Source organism: Notechis scutatus, chromosome 1 (assembly GCF_049901735.1).
Source record: "Notechis scutatus isolate UNSWTSFEM ecotype Mainland chromosome 1, rNotScu1.2, whole genome shotgun sequence".
Taxonomy (NCBI): Eukaryota; Metazoa; Chordata; class Lepidosauria; order Squamata; family Elapidae; genus Notechis; species Notechis scutatus.
In genome coordinates this window covers 281,947,355-281,971,864 of record NC_142009.1, presented here as the reverse complement: position 1 = coordinate 281,971,864, position 24,510 = coordinate 281,947,355, and the positions used below count along the sequence as shown (strand labels likewise).

At 35.4% G+C, this 24,510-nt stretch overlaps 1 protein-coding gene across 1 annotated transcript in view; it reads right to left on the bottom strand.

The window, feature by feature from the left end:
- DPH6 (diphthamine biosynthesis 6) overlaps positions 1-24,510 on the bottom strand; it is a 228,137-nt gene that overhangs the window by 168,022 nt on the left and 35,605 nt on the right. Inside the window, exons 4-5 of the mRNA XM_026664539.2 lie at positions 17,572-17,645; positions 13,573-13,691 (exon numbers count right to left, since the gene is read on the bottom strand). Coding sequence (XP_026520324.1) covers positions 13,573-13,691; positions 17,572-17,645 — 193 coding nt within the window. The remainder of the gene's footprint in view (positions 1-13,572; positions 13,692-17,571; positions 17,646-24,510) is intronic.

Below are 24,510 nucleotides of genomic sequence, written 5' to 3'. Positions count from 1 at the left end.
TAAATTTTAATTTTGTTCACTGTGCCCAACTGTTCTAAACATCTGTTTCCAAAAGGATCTCTGAATAATTATTGATGATTTGAGAAAACATACTGACAAGTATTTTCTTAATCAGGATCTTAATACCAAGATCACATTGCACTTTCCAAATGTGAAATCATTGAGGATAAGGAAAAGAAACCTGGATGGGTGGATAAACCTACAACAAGCCCAAGCTATAGAAAACTCCATGCAGAATTAAGAAATTAATTAGGAGGAAGAATCATAATTTGCTGGGCTGACATCTATTTTACTTGACTTGCATGTATCCAGAGGAAGCAATTATGATTCAATTAAAATATTCAGTTTTATTACTTTAGTGGCTGACCTTGAAGTTAATGCCCATTTTATTTAATTGCATCATCTATGAATAAATGTTAACCCTAGCATGTTATGCCCCATTATTTTTAGTGCATTTTTCAACTCTCTGACTGAATTATATCAGTCAATTAATATCTACTGTCAAGAAGCAACCAACGCTTTATTTCTTGGAGAATATTCTAACAAATGATAGGAAAAGCATCTTGAGAGGCTTTTAATAACATCAAGTAAAATGAATTGGACTAACTTCACAACTTCTGTGCTCTGGAATTTTAATGCAAAGTTAGTGTGTGCTGTTACATGTTGCATGAGTCTGAAATCATATTTATATAGTAAAGTGTAAAAATATAGACTCTGATAAATATTTTAATTAGGAATATATTGCTATCTTCTAACAGCATCATTGCTAAAAATATTTCAGTAGGTTCATACACCTGTTAGTACAGTGGTACCTTGGAACTCAGTTGCTTTGAAAGTCATCAAACTTAGGACTTAACACATTTTGATGAAAAAATTTAGTCCTTGTATTGTTTTTTGGGTAGTCAACGCACAAGCTAGAATCTGTCAATAGCAATGGCTTGTGACTGGCTACCCTTCCAGTCGAAACAAAGGATGACATGTTAGTAGCTCTTGCTCTGTGTACATCTCCTGGTGGTCTTAGCTTCTGTGGTCATTTGGTGTATGTTTGTGGTTTTTTTCTCATCAGTACAGGTAAAGCTTTAATTTTATTCAATATTATTTTCTATGTTTATTTCTTATGTAAAGTAATGGTGTACAACTCTATCTTTTTACATGTTGCCTTAAAATGTGCATTGTTTTTGGTTTCAGAACACAGAGCCAGACAAGATAACTCCTTCTTGCTTAAAAGTCTGTGCTGACCAATTGGCCCCCATCTTCACCCAAATCTTCAATAAATCACTAGAGATGTGCTATGTTCCTTCTTGCGTCAAACACTCTACTATCATCCGAGCACCAAAGAAGCCCTCCATCAGGGAACTGAATGACTACAGACCAGTTGCTCTAACATCTGTAGTTATGAAAAGCTTTGAAAGGCTAGTGCTGAAAACCATCACGGATCCGCTGTTAGATCCCATGCAGTTTGCATACCGAGTAAATAGATCGACAGATGATGCTGTTAATATGGCTCCGCACTACATCCTACAACACCTTGAATCACCTACGCAAGGGTCCTCTTTGTAGACTTCAGTTCAGCATTCAATACCATCATTCCAGATATTCTTCTACTAAACTAAACCAGCTAGCAGTACCTGAACACACTTGTAAGTGGATCATAAACTTCCTAAAAGACCAGAAGCAGTAGGTGAAGCTAGGCAGAATCACATCTTAAAACTGTACAATTAGCACATGGGGCCCCCAAGGCTGTGTGCTTTCTCCACTTCTCTTCTCCCTATATACCAATGACTGCATCTCAAACAATCCATCTGTTAAAATACTGAAGTTTGCTGATGACACAACAGTGATTGGGCTCATTTGAGAAAACGACAAATCCGCATACAGAGAGAAGGTTGTACAACTTGCCTCATGGTGTAACCGGAACAATCTGGAACTGAACACACTCAAAACCATACAAATGGTGGTAGACTTTAGAAGAAACCCTCCCATACTACCACCTCTCACGATACTAGACAACACAGTATCAACAGTAGAGACCTTCAAACTTCTAGGTTCTATCATATCACAAGACCTAAAATGGACAACTAACATCAAAAACGTCATCAAAAAAGCACAAGAAAGAATGTTATTTCTGCGCCAACTCAGAAAGTTCAAGGAGCTGCTGATACAGATGGATTCTTGACTCTGTCATCTGCACCTCAATAATTCTACAGAGGAATTGTTGGTTTTGCAATCCAACAGGACAGACACAGACTTCGGAGAGTAATTAGGACTGCCGAAAAAACAATTACTATCAACCTGCCTTCAATCAAGGACCTGTATACTGCACGAATCAAAAAGAGGGCTGTGAAAATATTTACAGACCCCTCACATCCCGGAAATAAACTGTTTCAACTCCTTCCCTCAAAACGACGTTATAGAGCACTGCACACCAGAACAACGAGACACAAGCACAGCTTTTTCCTGAATGACATCACTCTGCTAAACAAATAAATTCTCTCAACATTGTCCAACTATTTACAAAGTCTGCACTACTATTACTATTAATCTTCTCATCACTCCTTATCACCCATCCCCTCCCACTTGTGTCTGTATGACTGTAACTTTTGTTGCTTGTATCCTACAATTTATATTGACTGTTTCCAAGTATGATTTGATTGCTTATTGTACCCTATGACTATTATTAAGTGTTGTACCTTCTGATTCTTGACTCTTGAAAAATGTATCTTTTCTTTAATGTGCATTTGCACCAAGATAAATTCCTTGCGTCCAAATCATACTTGGCCAATAAAGAATTCTATTCTATTTATTAATTTATTTACATTATTTCTTATGGGTACTCACTGTTTTTGGTACTCATCACATTTCTTGGAACCAAATAATGATAATTGGATAGAGATACCACTATAATATGATTGAAAATATCTATTATCTAGATATTTTGAATGCTATGGTAAAACACATGAGAGTTAGAGAAATAATTACAGAATAACCTACAAATATATCATTGTACAACAATAAGCTCAAGCATGGTAAAAAGTACATAATTATGGTTATAGTAAACAAAATTATTCAAGTTCTATTTTTTGTGTTTCTTTCAATGATCCTGCTTCCTTTGGCACAACCTATAAGGGAGAAATAATTGATTTTTTCTTAATTATTTTTAAGATTTTAAAATTATCTTAAAATGAAAGCTTGAAAAAAGTTAATCAAATGTCCATATGACACCAGATAGACACCAGATAGACACCAGATATCTTACATCTAACCATGACAACATTCCAGTTTAAGTAAGATTGAATGAGTAGATAAGACCCTGGAGACCTTTAGGTTGTGAAACAGCGTGAGTTTATTCTATATCAAAAATTTCCACAGATCTTAGACCAGAGTTAATTGAACAAAAAGTATTTGGAATTGTTGGACCACATTGTGCATGAATGTGCTGAGAAAGGGATGAGCAAACATTGTTATGTTGGAGATATAAAGAAAAATATGTTTAAATATATATTGTGATATCCAAAACTACTGCATCTTGCAAGAAATAATTGCATATACAGGTGAAACTCGAAAAATTAGAATATCGTGCAAAAGTTCATTTATTTCAGTAATGCAACTTAAAAGGTGAAACTAATATATGAGATAGACTCATTATATGCAAAGCAAGATAGTTCAAGCCGTGATTTGTCATAATTGTGATGATTATGGCTTACAGCTCATGAAAACCCCAAATCCACAATCTCAGAAAATTAGAATATTACATGCAATCAATAAAACAAGGATTGTACATAGAACAATATCGGACCTCTGAAAAGTATAAGCATGCATATGTACTCAGTACGTGGTTTGGGCCCCTTTTGCAGCAATTACTGCCTCAATGCGGCATGGCATGGAAGCTATCAGCCTGTGGCACTGCTGAGGTGTTATGGAAGACCAGGATGCTTCAATAGCAGCCTTCAGCTCTTCTGCATTGTTCGGTCTCATTTCTCTCATCTTTCTCTTGGCAATGCCCCATAGATTGTCTATGGGGTTCAGGTCAGGCGAATTTGCTGGCCAATCAAGCACAGTAATCCCACGGTCATTGAACCAGGTTTTGGTGCTTTTGGCACTGTGGGCCGGTGCCAAGTCCTGCTGGAAAATGAAGTCAGCATCTCCATAAAGCTCATCTGCGGAAGGAAGCATGAAGTGCTCCAAAATCTCCTGGTAGATGGCTCCGTTGACCCTGGACTTAATGAAGCACAGTGGACCAACACCAACAAATGACATGGCTCCCCAAATCAACACAGACTGTGGAAACTTCACACTGGACTTCAAGCATCTTGCAGTGCGCGCCTCTCCATTCTATCTCCAGACTCTGGGTCCTTGGTTTCCAAATGAGATGCAAAAGTTGCTCTTATCAGAAAAGAGGACTTTGGACCACTGAGCAACAGACCAGTTCTGTTTTTCTTTAGCCCAGGTAAGACGCTTCTGACGTTGTTTGTTATTCAGGAGCGGCTTGACAAGAGGAATACGACATTTGAAGCCCATGTCCAGGATTTGTCTGTGTGTGGTGGCTCTTGATGCACTGACTCCAGCCTCAGTCCACTCCTTGTGAAAGTCCCCAACACTTTTGAATGGCCTTTTCCTGACAATCCTCTCCAGGCTGCGGTCATTCCTGCTGCTTGTGCACCTTTTTCTTCCACACTTTTCCCTTCCACACAACTTTCTATTAATGTGTTTTCATACAGCACTTTGGGAATATCCAACTTCTTTTGCAATTACCTTTTGAGGCTTTCCCTCCTTATGGAGGGTATCAATGATGGTTTTCTGCACAACTGTCAAGTCAGCAATCTTTCCCATGATTGTGACTCCTACTGAACCAGACTGAGAGACCCTTTAAAGGCTCAGGAACCCTTTGTAGGTGTTATGGCTTAATTAGCTGATTAGAGTGGGGCACTTTTGAGCCTAGAATATTGAACCTTTTCACAATATTCTAATTTTCTGAGATTGTGGATTTGGGGTTTTCATGAGCTGTAAGCCATAATCATCTCAATTATGACACATCATGGCTTGAACTATCTTGCTTTGCATGTAATGAGTCTATCTCATATATTAGGTTCACCTTTTAAGCTGCATTATTGAAATAAATGAACTTTTGTACGATATTCTAATTTTTTGAATTTCACCTGTATACCCAATGCATAGAAATTAATGACTGGGCAATAGAAATGGATTCTTTGTGCCTGTCTTATTGTTAATATTGTTAATCAATATTGCTAATGTTGTTCATCAACATCAGCATGGCCTCGATTATTTATTTGTTTCACGTATTGTGATGTTACATTAGCCAGGAGACTATAATGCTGATGCAGAGTAGAAGTTCAACTTGATTCATGCTCATGTGCTTTCCAAGTGTACCACAGCGGGTGAGCCAGATATGCAAAAGATGACTGGCTTTCCTGCTGCATCATCCCTCTCACTTCATCACCCTCTCACTTCATCATCCTTCTCAGCTTCCTCGCAAATGGATGTCACAACAGGAAAGGTCCAGCACTGGCAGGATTGTAACCATCCTCATGAAGCACAGGATCATTTTCCCACTGAAGTTGGATTTATTATAGCAAAATAAAGCTACGGATGGTGATTCCAATCCTACATACATTATTTAGAGAATTGAAGAGCCCAAAGCTTGCAAACTAAAATCACAATTATAATTCCTCTGGAAGTATTCATATCAGGTATTTCCTCTTCATTATTACAGTATTTTATTCCAATGAGAGCTGCAAAATATTCTAATGTGCAGAGACAGACGCAGAGACAACAATCTGTCAATATTCTCTTACGGTATTCTCAAAGGTTGAATCATGTCAGCAAAAGCCAATGGCACTGGATATTTTTCCAACCTTGTGATGATATCTTTATGTTCAGAGAATGAGGCAACAAAAGTATGTATTTGCTTTCTGAATGCTAAGTCCAACTGCAGTAATTGAAGATGACAAGGAAACAGCTCATCTAAGTAATGGGTGGAAAATCTGTTCTAGAAGTGACTGAAGTATTTCACACTCAAACCATTTTTGCAGTACCTGTAAGCTGTACAATGCTTATTTCACTTCCTATGACTGATTAGGGAGAATATATAATATATAATTCTGAGGAATGAATTGAAATTTCCCAGCATTTTGCATTAGGATCTTGAAAATTGCAGTTGGCTACTTGATAATCTTATTTTAAGTGACAAATACTATTCCCTGACCAAATTCCCTATATGATAGATAATAAAAATGAATACACATGTTATGGACCTGGATTCATTTTTCAGTTTAGGTTTGTTGTAAAACTTATTGCCTTAAGTTGAACTACTAGGTAACTTTGAAGAGGAACTGCAATTAGAAAAAGAACCATCATGTTCATTTCTACACTATAAAGGGCAAAAATCAGATTCATTAGGAGATCTCAGTCTTGTGTAGGTGGTGAACAACAAAAAAAGCAGATATTTTTTTAAAAATTATCTAATGATAGGTTGCGAAAACACCATGGAAAATTGTGTGGGTGGATGATAAGCTGGTATGACAGATAGAAGGATTGTGACAGAAGGCATCAAAAAGTCGTGATATTTCAGGCTGCAGAGAATATCCTTAGAGGATACAAGAGGAAAGAAACATTTGAAAATCACTTAAGTTGAAGATACTTGCCATTTAAAAGAGTAAAACAATTTGGTAAACTATCAGGATCTTCTTAGGCCAAGTGTTTGAATTAAAATTGGACTACTATGTTATTCATGAGAAATGAATGACTGTTGTTTCTGATTACTTCTCAGAGGAAAAATAAATTATAATGGAGGCAGCTTTGAGGTAATCATACTTCAGTATCTGAATAGATGCTAAATAGATACATACATATCATAATCCAGGCAACATTTTTTCCAGAAATCAAATATATGCTTTTGATACAATGCACCATTCTATATATTTTTCAGTCCTTTGCCACAGACTCAAAAGATAGATGAGACTACCAACCACATTCTTGAGTATCACTGCTGGTATGGCTATAATTTTCTTGGCAGTATCACTGATCCCTACATGGATAAGCAGTGATTTGAGCACAAAGAAATAATTTTCAGTGGAGTTGCTGCAACTTGGAAGTTATTTTTTCACATCCTAATCCACACTTCATGAGACAATGGCTCCAGTCAGCATGTTGGTTTCTGTGCCCCATAACAATGAGTTGCTAATTACCACAATGCTTTTTTGGGGGGCTGCATTCCTTCTATTCTTCAAATAACTATGTTCCTGCCTCCCGATGAGCAGTATCACTTTTTCTTCTCTTGAAGGTTCAGTCTCTTTTTTCCATGAGGATGTCCAGGCTCATTCTAAGTTCCAGCATTTTAGAATATATTTCATGATTCTTGTTCCTCTTGTCACTGCCAGCCACTGGTCTAGCTGTTTGTTTAATTCTCCTCCTTAGATTGCTTTTTTCTGATTCACTTCTTCTGTCAGTCCTAAGTTTAGTTGAACCTATTCATTTCCTTCCTCGTTTATGAATTAAGGTGTCTCTAGCCTCTCCTCTAAAACTTGCACTTTTTCTTTGAGCATCACTTCAAAGCACTGACTTGCTGTTAATATGTGTCAGTTTTCAGCTACAAACACACAAGCATTATCAAGTAATGACAACAATCACACTCTTTTATCTCCAGTTCTGTTTCTCAAGGAGTCACAAATAAAAGACTTTTTAAAAATTCTTCTTCTTTTGACGATTACAGGTTAGCTGAGATCTTACTGGCTGCTTAAATGGAAGATGCTTTGGGACTTCCTTCTGTGTAGGAATCCCATACTGCTACATACCTAACAGATGGTCACATCTCCAGCAAAACAAAATCTATTCTCCTGAGGCAGACTGCTCTATCGTTGAAAAGCTTTTATTGTAAAGATTTTTTTTCCAGCTATACAGATTAGATCTATTTCCATATAATTGAAACACATTGGTCCTTATCCTATCTTTTGAAACAATTCTGAAAAATTATGTCTTTTATATTGTATGGTAAGCCTTTAGATACATGAAGACCACTATCTCGATCCACTTGGTTCTGTCAATATCTTATAATGTGATTCTAAGTATTCTGAGCACAGTCCAATCAATGCAGAATAAAGAGTAACAAAGAATTCATTCATAGTTGATACAGTCTAGGACTATATTTGCGTTGTTTCTTTGTTGACTTGTGAACTTGCATCATAATCATGAATAATGTTCAATTTAAGATCAAAACATCCAGAAAATTTTTTTTAAAGATGTTTCTTCCCCCCCAATAATTTTTATTATTTTCCAGCTTTAAAACATGTTAATCTTAATTTTAACAGTACTGTGGGTCATCATTATTATACACATTATACAAATTAATCTCATTATTATACAAATTGTTATACAAACCAATCTCATATAATCTCATGTATATCTTTATATACATTTATATATTTTATCTGTAACTTTTTTATTTCCTTTTATCTTTGTTTCTCTTATTCAACTAATTATACTAATTATACCAAATTTCATAATACTCTGACTCTTCTTTCTCTTTTAGTTTTAAGGTCAGTTTATCCATTTCAGCACAATCTAGAATTTTTCAAATAATTCCTCAGAAGGTATATTATTTTGTTTCCAACACTGTGCATATACTATCCTTGATGCTGTCAAAATATGTAATAGAATATATCTAATTTTCTTCCTGTACTTCCCCTAGATTATCTCCAACAGAAACAATTCCGGTTTAAATTCTATTTGTTCTTCAACTATCTCTTGGATCCAACTCCTAATTTTCATCCAGTATTGTTGGGCATCCGGGCAAGACCACCACACATGATAGAAGGTACCAAGATTTTGTTTGCATTTCTAACATGTAGGATTCATGTTAGGATACATTTTAGCTAATCTCATTGGTGGCAAATGCCATCGATAGAACATCTTGTACATATTTTCTTTATAGGCTGCTGATCTTATTAATGTATAATTTTTGTTCCACATTCTTTCCCAATCTGCTAAATCTATATTATGCCCCCCAAATTTTCCCATGCTATCATGCATCCTTTTACTACCTCTTCTTCTAAGGCAATTTTTAACAGATAATTATACATTTTCTCTATAAATTTCTCTTCTGGACCTGTTAAAATTTTATCTAATTATTGCAACTCTGTGTAGATTCCATATTCTTCCATATCTTTTTTATATCTGTTTTGCAATTGTAAATATGGCCACTAATCTATGAATATACCTTGCTCTTTTAATTCCTGATTTGTTTTAGTTTTCCCTGTTCATCTATATCTGACCTTTTTACTCATATCCAATGTATTTTGGGAAATCATCGCCTCCATGGTAGATCCCATCCAGAAAATTTTCACATATGTTGCTGTCAGTACAGTTCTCCCCATCCTATACTAATGACTTTTCCCCCCCTACATTAACTTTTTAATCATTGGGAAGAAACAGAATCCTGTGCAAATGTAGGATTTTGCAATTGTCTCTGCTGATACATCTCTTGCTGCTCTCTGCCCAATGTCTCAGCTTGTTAAGCCCCTGCTAGATTTTGATACTCTCCAATAAAATGTTTGTCATTATGTCTTATTTTACTGCTGTCTGTAAATCTGATAACCATATTTTCTAACCCATCATCCAAATCATTTACAAATATGTTGAATAGCCCAGGGCCAAAACAGAGACCATTGAGATGCCACTCAACACATCTTTACAGGAAGTCATATTTTCTGAATTTTAAGCAATTTTTCCCTTTGGTTTAAGCTGCTGCCTCTTCTAATAGATTGTTTTTTTACTATATTGTTAAAAGCCTGCCAAGTTCATCTTAATTTGAGGAGCTACTGATAAAACATATTTGTTAAACCCTCTAGTGTGAACAAAAAACAGGTTTTTATCTCTCCCACCCTCTCTTAGCTTCACTGGAATATAAGGCCTCCAAATAATGGCTTAACTTTCAGAGGAGTTGTAAAAATTACTGTACACGCAAAACTGGTTGAACCCTTGATAGGCCAAGCACAATCCTTGTTTCATTACCTATTCTTTTTTATAAATGGTAACAGAGACAAAACCTATTCACTGTAGATCAGCCTCCTTATAGAAACAGCAGTTCCCGGAATCCTTTAATGAAGTGGACTTCTTTACTATTATGAGGAAAAAGAGGTTACAGTAGGATTTCAGATTAAGGAAAAGTAAGGGGAAAAAACCCTTCCACTGCCCTCGTCAGAAAGTTATCATCCAGAGATATTAATTTGTAAGTGCCAACTGAAGAGAGTGTTCTGAAATTAATGTGTATTTACTTGTATAATTATATGTTGCCTACAATCTTACACCTTTCTACCAATGCCATTAAACTAATGGAAAACATAGCTATAGGAGCACGCCAGGGTTGATAAATGTCAGGCTCAAGTTACATATTCACTGATTTCTTTCACATCAGCGCAATGCACCATCTAATGTGCATTACTCTACTCAGCCTTTTAAATGGGTTATTCTAAACACATTTACTGCAATTTAGTTTAAAAGCAGCTTTGATTATTCATCTAAAAGTAAAATGGTAACCCATACCTTAACTTCTCTGCCATTCGATATGTTAAACAGCCATCATTCCTTAAACCTCCTCTAATAAAGCACACTGTTATTAAAGCACTATAGTATGCCCTCCGGAGCAGAGAAGCTCCATTAAATTTGCTTATGTCTAATTATTGCTGCCCTAGGCAGGTGAGAAATTTAGTCTGATAAGATCTTTCTTTCTACCTGTAGCCAAAAAAGAAAAAAAGAGGCAGCCGTTTTCTATCTAATTGCTATCTACAACTATTTATGGTATTTGTGTTCTGAAGAAAAAAATGTCAGAGAAGGTTCTTTGTGTATCAGTAAGCACATTCTAACTTGTTCCAACCTAGTGAGATACAAAGACAAGTTTATCTTACTTAAGGGATGACACAGGTCACTGGCAAAATAGCCCCTGCAGTCATTTCTTCTGTCACTCAGAATCTGCCTATTTCTCTCCCCTCACTTTAAAAAAAAAAGAAGAAAGAAAGGTTTTTGGGTTGCATTTATAGTGATAACTTGTATTTTGTAGAATTTGGGCTTAATCGTAAGAACATTCTACAGCCATTAATAGCCAAGCCTGCACTAAGACCCCAACTGATCCACACTGACTACAGTTTGAAAGAGAAAAAATAATTAATTTAAAAATATTTTTAAAGACATTCTTCCCTAGGTGGACAAGTGTTTACAATTAGTAAAATACTAAATACAACAGAAACAACAAAATAAAGAAGCAAGTTTTAGAAAGCAGCAAGAATGCAACAGCACAATTTAACTTTTTAAAATTTCCCAAGCAAAGAAACGTGTTTTGTTTTCACACCAAAGGGTGATCAATTTGGAACTAGCTGCACTTTCCAAGCATATCCCCAAAAATAGTCATAGCTAATTTTGGAAAAATATGTAAAAGTTGGGCATGGAAGCCAAGAGGCAAAAGAGTTGTCCCCTTGGACTTGATATGATGTGATCCTACCTAGTTGTGCATACACCAACTTTGTCCTTTACTTGAGGCTTTCAGCTCATCTTCCAAGGCCACATTACATTTGAACATAAAACACTGTTTAGGCAGCAAAAGCAATTTGAATGTAGACTGCAAGTTTCAAAAGGAGATTCAGAAACATAATAAAATATGTACATGATCTCCCACACTTTCATGGCTACTTCTGGAACATAAGAAATACCTGTCCACTAGGTGGCCACCATTTCGGGACTCCGATTAAGCCACAGGTCCTCAATCCCTGGGTAGTACCAGGCTGTGGCTATTTAGAATTGGGCCACATGAGTGGCTGGCTGGAGTTCATGCATGCATGCGCAACTCAATTTGCACAAGAAGCAGGTACTCGCACACGTGCATGCCAGCCCACCACTTGAGCAAGGGTTCTTCCTCCTCCAGTCAGCCCACCAAGCTGCAAGGTTGGGAACCCCTGAACTAACCAACCATAACCTGATTATACTCTGCAACTATATGCTTAGTTGTATAATGACTCTATTCCAAGATATCTTAAAATAAAATGTTTTCTGTTTCTGAATCCCAGGTTCTTGTCTACTTCACAGATAATAGATTTATTCTTTGGGGGGGGGGGAGCTAGAATTTGCTGCAGAAAATGACACTTTTTAACAAGATACTAAGTCCTGCCAAATGAATTAACTCGTAATTTGTGATTAAAGATAAAAAATTTTTTTTAAAAAAAATCTACTTAGTATAAATGTTAGGAAAGCACTAAATAAAGTTGGGAATGGTCTTATTTTATTGTTCTTATCAGAAGTGATATAAAATAAAATGATTCTGAAGAATTATTTCTCCTACCATTGATACTTCCAATAAATGAATTCCTATTTTAAACATGGTAAATTCTTATAAAAACAGTTCACCTCATAGTTTTCTATATGATTTAATTCACACCAAAATTATACTGTGCACTTTATCAGAAATTTTAGTCACTCATGTAGAACAGATTCTTTCCTATTAGATTGGCCATTCTTTGGTCTAATGGCCCACAAACCCCTACTGACCCCCTAAGAAAAACCCTCTTATTACCAAATTTTACATCTAAGATCTCATCTAATAACTTTGTGTGAAATACTATAGAGAGGACTATAATTCTGAAACGATGTATTGGCTATTAATCTATTTCTCATCAGTTTGTGTAGTTAGAGAACCACATACCATTCAGTAAGCCTGAATTTATTAGTACTCTGCTTGGACTGATCTTAGTGGCCAAAGTATTTTCTACAATAGGTCAGTTCAATGTGAAAATCACAATTTTGTCAATGAAAGTCAAAGTGGTGATTCTGAACGCCACTGAAATTTTCTCCTACATACAATTATTCTTTAAATTGCAAAACCCAACTGTCCTTGAATAATATCCCAAGTGGTAAATTAACTTTGCTGAATGCTACAATGGACCCATATACATAAAGAAAGTAACAGAGTAACATATACAACTAAATCTGGATAGAACAGAATAGCCTGAATACAGAAAGGACAAACCAGGACAGTAATAAATATCTTTTATTTATCATTTAGGAGCAGGCTATCTTAAGATAGAACAGGACTACACCTCTTTGATCATGCAAAATCATTTATTGATTGATATTAGTAAAGTTTTTACTTAATTCTTTTTTTAGATGTGCCTATGATTTATAGTAATAGTGGTCCAATTTCTAGCATTTGTATAACTCTTATGAGCATAATGGAAATGATTATTCTATAAATGAACATTTCTTGAAAAATATACTCTGTGCAAATGTAATGAAGAAAGTCAAAATGATTTTTTTTTTTACTTTTTTCACTAGCTGGTATTAAAAATATTTGAGTAGATCCATTAATTGTTTAGACATAACATTGTGCAACTGAAATTCCATTCCTCATATAGATATATTTCATAGTTCACTTACTCCTGATGCAGTTTTCTGCCCTTGAGTACATTTTAATTACAAAACAGATTAATGCATTCCTGTGGCTATGTTATGGTATTGATTGCTTATTGACAAAGTAGATTCACCGCAGTTACTAGAGATAGTTTGAATTCTTACCGATAGCTGCTACTTTTATTATTATAGCTTGAACTTTCAAGGATATAATTTCTCTCAGCAATGTGTCTTGATTCTGGCGCCACAGGTATGCTAAAGGCTGCATAGCAAGCCTTTTACAACTGCAGAAAGAAAAGATAGATGTGCCATTATAAGTAAACACAGATCCTTTAACTCTCTAAACAACGTTGCTTAGACAATTACAATAGGTGTACATTAGAAAATGAGAGCTAAATGCAACGTTGATTCCACACATTTCCTCTTGCAATGAAATTTTTCTCCTCCACACCTCCTATCCAATCTGTTGCTCAAGCCCCAATCTGTTCTGGAATATCTCTTCAACATGCATAGCAGATGTAGAGGGAAACCATATAGATATTAAGCATTTCTTCTTGCATCTACAAATGGAATGACATTATGGGATCCCACTTAAATTGTAACTATCCAGTGACATACACTTCATCAATACTTCATCAGAAGAAGATTAATAGGGAGACAATGCCTTCCCTACCTGTTGGAAGAAAGAAAAAAAAACTAAGACTCAGCAATTGGTATTCCATTTGGAGAGGCCAAGAGTATCTGAGTTCTTTTACCGGTGGAATCTTCACACAAAAACAGCCTGCCTAAAATACTAGTTTTTACAAATTGAAAACAGCAAAAGGGAAAGAAAAAAGAAGAGGAAGAGAAGGGGTTGATGAGGGAGTGGGTGGGGCAGCAGCAGTAGCAACATGATTGGATTGTGAGAATGGCAACGTTAATTGAAAGAGTAATCGGAAGCAAAGCAACAGTCAGTCAAATCAAATGCAGAGTTTCAGAGGAAAATAACAACAAAAGGAGTCAGGCAAAGCTCTGAGAACATGCACTTTAGAATGAAATGACACATTCAACCTGATACTTCTGCATCTAGAAATCTGGTTGTAATTCTTTCCTTCTTTAAAAGATAGACTTTATCCTTTCTCTTCCCTGTAGCCCCATATTTCGCTATACTGACAAAGAAAAAAAAAAGCCTTTGGCAAGCTCTTTCGTTGCTACCTAACCTCAGTGGAGTGAGGAGAAATATATTTATTTGGGAATTTAGCCAAATGCCCTCTGGGATTCCTTTTCTAGAGGTAAAGATTCTAGGCAAATGTTATGTGCATTCTGACTGACATGAGCCTCTAGAGGTTTATTTGGCTAGGAGTGCTCATTACACATTTGATTAATTCAAGCAATGCTGCCTCGGTAATATGTAATAAGGTTAACTACCTGGAATTTGGAGTGTAAATGGCTAGCCATTGATTTTTTAAAATCAACTTTATTTGCTACATTTTGTGTTGTCCTGAAAGTTACAGGCATATGTAACAATTCTAAGGTAAGCAGAAAAATCAGTTTGCACCATTCCAAAAAATTGATTATCTCTATGCTCAGTTTTCATAATAAAGTATAGTATCTGTAGTTCACTTGAATAAGCATACATTATTCTATACCAGGTTGTGTCAAACTCGATTTCATTAAGGCCCACATCTGGGTTCTGTTTGACCTTGGGAGGGAGGATGGGTGTGGCCGGGGGAGGCATGGCCAGCTTGACATCACTCGTGTTGGGGGCACCCCTCCCAGGCTCTGTTTTTGGCTGTGACAACTTCCTGCAACGCTCTGCCAGAGAAAACGGAGCTCGGGAGGGCCTCCATTTTCGCTGGCAGAGTGCTGCAGGAGGCTGTTGTGGCTGAAAACGGAGTTTGAGAGGGGTGCTAGTGATGTCAAGCTAGTACGAGTGACATTGATCTGGCAGAGGCACTGAGGACCGATCCTTCGCTGTTTCCAGTGTGGGCCTGTGGGCCAGATCTAAGCACCCTGTGGGCTTTGAGTTTGACACCCCTGTTCTGTACTATTCTATCACCTTCATTTTCCACAAACTTGTAAATTGGCTAGATTAGTTTTTTTTTTTTAACATACTGAGGACATCCACACATCAGATAAAACAGTGATATTCTTATATATTTTATATGCCTAACTGGAATACCAAAGAAATATCAGAATGTCACGCAATTAGTTCCAATTGTCTAAAATAAAATCAACAAGACAAAAAACATTGAAGCATCTCAGTACCATGTCAAAAGTTGATAATTATATCTTAAAATAATAGTGTAAGAAGATAAGTTTCATATGTTCAAATAACAAAAAGGTTTCTCCAAATAGATATTTTTCAAGCAGTTCACATGCATGCAAAGTATCACCAAAAGAAAGTATCATTTGGGAACCACTATAGCAACACTATTTATGCAAGTTTAACTTAAACATTGAAGTTGCCAACAGTAGAAACTTTGATGCATTCCTAAGCATTTGTTCTTTCATTTCTATTGGTGGAAAGTTACTGTGAAAAAGTAACTTGTTTGGGAAATGGAAACCCGTGGTGAACACCCATCAGTGTGCTTTAAGTAATGTACTATGATTGAAGTTTTGATTATCTAAGGTGCATCTTCAATTGAAACACATTGCTGAAAGCAGGTTGCTTCTGGTAATGACTATGCTGACATGAGTATTGTTTATTGCTGGGCCAAAACTGTAATGATGAACCAAGAAGAACTGATCAAACAGGATAATGTGTGATAACAAGAACACATGAGAAAGGTTGATAAACTTATTTAGGACAATTGACAGACCACTCAAAGATAAATTTCTATGAACAGTTCTTCAGAAGTTTTGTGCAAGATGGCTTCCACCCAAGCTCACAGTACAAATGAAAGCTTCAAGAGTTGAAATCTGCAACAATTCTTGTCATAATACAAGAATGAATTTTTTACAGCATCATAATAACTGCTGAAATTTGTGCTCATCATTGTGACACAGAAGTATAGTGTCATGCCATGGAATGGAATATAATAGCAAAACTAAATAAATTTAAAACTCAGGCTTTGTCAAGAAAATTCATAATACAAATTATGTTACAGGTAGTCCTTGGCTTATAACAGTTCATTTAGTGACTGTTCAAAGTTACAAGGCTCTGAAAAAAGCGACTTATGACCGTTTTTCATTCTTACGACCATTGCAGCATCCTTAATGGTCACATGATTAAAATTCAGATGCTTGACATGATCAAAATTCAGATGCTTGGTTCATATTTATGACGGCTACAATGTCCTAGGGTCATGTGATCAGTTTTTGCTAGCTTCTGACAAGTCAATGGGGAAGCCAGATTCATTTAACAACCATGTTACTAACTTAACAAATGCAATGATTCACTTAACAACTGAAGAAAAGACATAAAATGGGGCAAACTCACTTAACAAATGTTTCACTTAGCAACATAAATTTTGGGCTCAATTTGTGGTCATAACTTGAGGACTACCTATATTCACATGGATCTTCTTAAACCATATACCATGAACTCAGAACTTTATATTATAACACTCAAAACTCTGAGTCTGAAAGCAATGACGGAGTAGAGTTTGGAACCACTAGAAAGAAATTTTCCTGCAATACAACAATATTAGGCTTCACAATTTACAAGCTAGCCAAATGGCAGTTGCAAAATATGTAGCAAACGGAGATGATTATGTGAAGTAAATAGAGGTGATGATAGATTACAAAATGATTATTTTTGTATTTCTTTTATCAAAATAACCTTATGTAAGTTATAGAAGTAAATGTATTAGTTTTCTTTCAACTCTTATACGTTTAGATAAATCACTGCAAGGTTTAACAAGAAAGGATGGGCTTCAGTTCATGAAATCTACATTGTTAGAAGACAATAAAGCCCATATAAGATAGAAAATATATAGCTTATCTTCCCTTTCTTGATAGGATCCCCATTTTTAAGAGTTCAGACTGTTTGATTTGATAATTATATGTTTAGCACCATGCAGACATTTAATGAAATATTTAATGAAACGTTATTACTATGCCATCTTATTTGACATAAAAGCAATAACATTTCTGATCTAGCCCACACCACTGAAATCAATAGCTCTGTGGCCATGTATGGCATGTTGCCTTACACTGTAAGCAACATCTTATCTTACTTACACATTTTCCACACGGACTCGTTGATAATCTGACAGAATGGCCCCTACTGAAACAGCTTCCACCTCTTCTTTATCCTGCAAAATATGCATATATAAAAACAAATTTAAAATAAATCTGCAAAAAACAGTTACAAAAATTACTTCAGTGCATAAATCAGTAGCCATTAACAAGAGATCTCTTTAATTTCACTTAAGTGGTTTATACTATATTTATATACATACTAATCTGGATCCAAATAATATTTTACATAGTAAGTTGCAGTTTTATTAAGTTACACACTATATGGAATAATTTGAGAATTACAGTATGCCTATTGGAAATTCTATTTTATGTAAGCAACATGCTATTGATATATTTTTAATAGATTATTCTAGATCTAAGATTTTCAAAATTTGTTGTATATAATCTAACGTGCAAAATACCTGAATTGACATTATTTCACTCATAAAGTTGTTGCAAAGGGGTTCAGCAAATAACCCTGTATAATTGTAGTTTGTGACTTGATTAGTAACTTCATTTTGTTCTTATAAGAAATCTCAAGCAAAAGTAGAGGGGATCCTCATTCAACAATAAATACATTGAGTGTCTGTTTGAATTTACAACAATGGTGAACAAATGGTCATTCTGACCTCTCAGATTGTAGCATCCCACAGGCAAACAACTGCGAACTGCAATCTTTCCTGCCAACTTCCAACGAGCAAAGTCAGTGGGGAAGCCAGCAGGAATTCTGAAGTTGTACTCATGTGAGGCCCTGCTTAATAACTGCGTGAACCTCACTTAACGAAAGCAACTGAGATTGCTGGACCTGTTGCCAATAAGTGGTATGTCATGTGGCTTTTTGATTAGCGAAGACTACCTATAATGAGAAGTGAGCCTCAAATGGATGCAGTCTTCCACTGCTTATTTCTAAAAGGTGCTACTTGCTTTTCTGAGCTATAGGAACAAGTGTATGATGCTATTCTGGAAAAATCTCTTCCTTCTCATTATTGCTGTAAAATGTGAACTCATATCAGTTCACCAAAGTGTGCAAAACTAATATACTAGAGTTACAGCTTTAATGCAAAAGAAATGTTAAAAATTGTACAATTAATCATTCTGTTATTAGCACCAGGACAAATATAATCAAAGCATGAGGTTAATTTTGCATTCAATCAGAAAGCAACATTGGTACTCAAAGATTAGAAAATAATACCAGCAAGATATGGAAACCATACAAAGATGAATAAAAGTATTCATAGAATTAAACAACCAGTATATGCAGTCATTAACAAAACAGAGCAACAGGGAATTTGGGAAGGACCCAGATGTAATTTACCCTGTATATAGTCAAGCTATGGAACTTGCCACCACAAAAATAGTGATAATTATCAGCAGGTTTAAAAGTGGATTATACACATTCAGAGAGATTATGCTACTAATGGCTATTAATCATATTAGTACCTGGGGAACTGCTCTATCTTAGCTATAAGCTTCCCATAAATATCTATTATAACACTTTAAAAGCAGAATTCAGGGCTACGTAAGTATATTAACTGATTCAGCAGGATTTTCCCATTATTATATTTCAACTATGTAAAACCTCATTAGAGTAAATATTACAGGAGGTGTGTATATTTTACATTAAGTAATTTGTAACCTTCAAATCTCCCTCCACCCCTTTTACAATCTGATAAGTAGGGAGGATGCTTTCTGAGTTTCTTTCTCTGCTCATTATTTAGCTGTGGGTTATGTCCTCTCTTACATGACCATTGTAAGAGAGGGCATATGCACCAAGACAAATTCCTTGTGTGTCTAATCACACTTGGCCAACAAAGGATTCATTCATTCATTCCTGCAGACTCATACTTGACACAGATAAGGAATATTGTGAAAAAAGCAACCCACAAGTGCAGCTGTCTTGGAACTACGAAAATGCATGTCATGTTGTCCTTTATCAGCTATGAAACAATTGAAATATTAGATGTAATGCAAGGCCAGCACAAGGGAAGATGCATAATTATGTGTGATTTCCTTAGAGAAATGAAGCCACTTACTATAGTCAAACAATTTTCTAATTAAAAGCAAATTTAAAGGAAGAATGTCTCTGAGGATATAAATATCAGGGATGTGCTTCTGTGGCTATCCAGTAGAAATGTTTTCAGCACATACTCTCACATTCTTTGTTGTGAGATAAACCTTGAAACAGTTATGCAAAGCTTTTGGGAGAACATTCTATCTTAGCAATTCAAGAAACAGTTTGAAGGGGGATTTTGGTCCATTATGACGCCCACTTCCATATGGTTCATATCACATCAATGCTAACTTTTCTCACTCTTAAAAGATACTCAATATATTATATGGCATGCTCTGTAATGTTATGGGCTCTACAGTCTATATAAACCTATGATCACCCAACTCCAACATGTAACATTCTTTCTGCTTAAAAAAAACAAAGACATTATAACTTAACAGTATCATAAAAGATTTTTATTTCATGATATGGAGGCAGAAAATCTACAGGTACTTAAACTGATAAGTACTATTGATGAAAGTCAATAATCACAACAAATACAACAAGATTAATTCGATATTGTATTTAAAAAATGAAGGTGATTTTAGGCACTAAAATCTGCAGCACTTGGGAGAAAAAAATGGAATGACAACTAAACATAATCTGAACACATCATCTGTTGATTATTGTAGGTTTCAAAAGTACAGGGTTAATATTCAGCAAGAAACCCCTTTTAACCCCTTTATTTTCCTTTAGAAAGGAAGTATTCATTTTACAATGTGATCAAATAAAGAACAGATAGTCCTCAACTTACAACAGTTTGTTTAATGACCATTCAAAAGTTACAATGGCTCTGAAAAAAATGACTTATGACCGTTTTTCACAGTTACGACCTTTGCAGCATTGCCAGGGTCACACAAACATAATTCAGACGCTTGGCAACTAACTCATATTATGGCAGTTGCCGTGTCCCAGGGTCAGGTGATCCTCTTTTGCAACCATCTGACAAGCAAAATCAACAGGCAAGCCAGATTTGCTTAACAACTGATTTAACAACTGCAGTGATTCAACTAACAACTGTGGCAAATAAGGTCATAAAATGGGACAAAATTCACTTAACGAATGTGAAATTCACTTAGCAAAATTCATTTAGCAACAGAAATGTTGGGCTCAATTGTGATGGTAATTCGAGGACTACCTGCATTACAGCTTAATTTATTTTAATCTGATGATATTTATTCCTGCCACGAGGGAATACATTCTCAAGTTCTGAACTTTCTCTGTATCCCCCTTTCCTAAGACAGGATGAAAAGTAAGGACAAGGGTGAATTCTGTCTCTTCAAATGTACATTAATGACAAATGAAATTCTCATTAACCAAGAACAAAAAGCCTCCAGCTATACTGATTTCAGAGAAAGTCTGTGGTGTGTACAACAATGAGAGGGACTGCTTCAGGTACCTAGAACTTTACTTAACAAGTGCCTTTGCCTTCTAGCCTTGGTAAGAAAGAAAACGCTTAGAGTGCAGGAGAATTCCCAAGTCACTAGAAGACTCAGGTATCAGGAAGCCTGTCCCTAGAGGGGAAAGAAAAAGCAAGAAGAAATGTAGGAAAGACCCACAAGAAAACAAAAAAAAAAATTGCTATAGGGAGACTTGGCTTTTGAAGAGGCAGAAATGGAGATTAAGAATGGCAGCACAATCAAATGGGCTTTGACAAATGCAACATAATGAGCCACCAAAACTCTCATATTAATCGTGTAGCATGGGCAACAGTATTTTGATGGAGAATTCACTAATAGGAATCTTTCAAAGCATCTTTCTTCAACTATTGTTGAAGTATCAAGAAATAAAATCCTACTTCCTGTTTTATTCAAAGGTGAAATATATGGCATCCATAGTAAATATAATACACATTGAACACCACAAATCATAGTAATTCTTGAACACCAGATAAAACAACCAGATAAAACACCAGATAAAACTGCATTTTGAAAAATATGTGAAACAATCTGTGGTATTTCTTGAATTTTGCTTCCATCAATTTTGCATCCAGTGTTCTTCATTTTTTGTTTTGTTTTGTTTTGTTTAACATGATTTTTATACCATCTCAAATGCATTGGACATTACCGAAGCAGCTGTCACACAGGAGCTACAATGATATATAATTGCATAATTTGTTGATGTCATGTGATGTCACTAACCTCTCTTTGTCCCCCTGTGGATGCTTATAATCACATATCCTTTGTACTGTTTTCTGCTATAAAGATCTGAGTTCTCAGGAAGTGATTTTCTGTAGGTGAGATTGGAGTGTGCATTACAGTCCAAAGGGATGGTTTTTGCTTGTCTCTTCTTCCAATTACAGGTCCTTATATTCCCTTCAGAGCTGTCCTTAAAGACTAAAGAACTATTGTGGGTGAGCTTCAATATGCAAATAGTAACATATTTAGAATGAGAAGGCTATAGTTTCTACAGAGTCCAGGAAAGGTATCATATAATAATTAAGGATAGATGGAACAAATGTTTTACCTGCTGTATTGTGGTTTATTTGATGTTGTCTATAGTTTTATTAGGGCACTTGTATGAGAAGCAATATATCAAATGTTAAAAGTTGTAACGATCACTTAAACTCACATTTGTGTAAGACTCACTGTGAAAAATTAAAAGTGAAAGATACAGATGCTAGATCAACTACAAAGAATCCTGTGAAATCTAGATGAACAAATTAATCTTTGATTTATGATGTATGCGAGAGAGAAATAAACACATATATACAGTATCTCAGAGCCACCATCTTGTTGAATTGGGCCTACAAGCCTCATGGTAGCCAGTACAGCAATCTCAGGTCCAGGGTAACTGCAAATAATGGGTTTCCCCAACTGTCAGTCTGGCTGCTTATTTGGCACCAGCTTGCAAAATATACTTCAAAAATACTTGGCTCTTCACTGGTCTTTTCTGATGTCAAAAAACTAATTTGACAGATTTGGTTAGTTAGACTTGAATGGGAGCTCAACAAGGAATACTACACCAAAAAGTTAAAGAAAAAAGAATGACAGCAAGAGTAAAATACTTCCTTTTGTTGCCAAGAAATCTTTATAGAAATGTCCATGAGGTCACTGACAGTGACTAGAGTTTGTATTTTTATTTTCCATCCCTGATAAGCCTCTCCTCCCAAGCTTTGCTTACACGATGTCAACATTCTTCCAAGCACAGATGTATATTTCCTTATATCATGACACATCTTGACACGTGAAGGTTACTTTTCCTGCACATATTAATGTGTCTCTTTGAAGATGGCTCTAGAAGCCTTCTATTTTATGGCAAGATATGGATAACAACACACCGCTTTCTTGTTTTTAAGCAGGAATTTGACATTGTTCAGATTTTCATTAAGAGGCAACGTAATTGGTTTCAACTATACAGTTAGCTCTGGACTCATGACTGGTGCTTAGCAACCATTCAAAATTACATCAGACTTCTACTGGGATACTTAACAACTCAGTTCTAAAGTTCCAATGGATTGCATTTATGGCAATTTCCCGTGGTCATGTGACTGTATTTTATATTTTTGCCAAGTTTTAGTGATCAATTGATTTGCTTAATGGCTGCCAAAAAAGGTATTATATTGGACCAGTCACATGAATGAGCCATTTTATAGGTATCATGACTTATGACCATAATGGGAAGGCTCCATTGAGGGTTACCTGTACTTAAGAATGCCAGAATAGAACTAATTCAACCATCCAATTAATGCTGTCAGGGAGGCATTAATTTGTGGCAAAAGAATTGCCACCACTAAAGTTATAGTTAAATTCATTGCACATAGAGAATAAAATAAGGGCAACTTTATCACTTTGTGCATCTCTTTACCTCAGTAATGCTGTTCTTACTTCCAATGAAAAACAAACAACTACTCCCTTGAACAAAGTCTACTCAAAACATTATTTTAACCTTGGCTTTTTGCCAAAATATGACCGTTGTACCACAGAAATATATGCTAAGATTAATATCTGTTCATAAATGAATGTTGCTCACTTTAGTAAAAATTTAAATGCCCTATTAATCATGGTTTTACTTAAAATATATTAAAGAGAAAGTAGGAGGGACCAAAAACTCTATATAGACAATTTAAGGAATTTTTTTTTTAAAAAAAAAAACTAACAGAATGTATTATAAAAATACTATGTGCTACCCAATTGACTTACAAATTAAAAACAGTATAACTACATGTGATTTTTAATCCTCTTGTTATACAATTCTTTGAGATCAGCAAGAAGAAAATTAGTGACAATGCTTTCCATTTAATTAGTATATTACATGTACTGTAATTATTAGTGGGAAATGTTATATTAATGAAAGTGAAAGTTAGCAGTAAATTACCTTGTAGTTTTTGTCAATTTCCCAAGCTACTGCTCCTTAAGATAACCCCTCTCCCTATAGTGCTTTTGGGTTTTTTTTTTCTTTGCCTGATAAACATGATGATTAAAAAGCAGACAGTGCAAACCTTTGATACTTTTTAAATTAAATCCATGGCCAGCCTAAGGGCTGTGTTGATTTCAACTAAATGTGTCAGTTAATCAGATAAAAAAATTATCAGTAACTCAAAGAAACAGCAGCCTAAGGCTTCATCAGAGCTAAGGAAAGCTGAACCAAATAAGATATTCAGACAATATCATATTATGAGTAAAGGTTACTGATAAGCATAAAGTCAAACAGAGCTGCTCATCACCTTAATAATATCTATCTTTGGAAAACCATTACATACAAAAATCAAATTATCACTTTTAAAAAAGCAATTAGAAAAAAGGGTTACTATGCCAATACGCTATTAAATTGAATGTGCATTAGGAAAAGCTTATAATTATACTTGCAAACATGCATGGTCCTTTAAGACCAACAAAATGAGATAATATGAGATAAACAGACAAATTATATGAAATAATAATATGCAT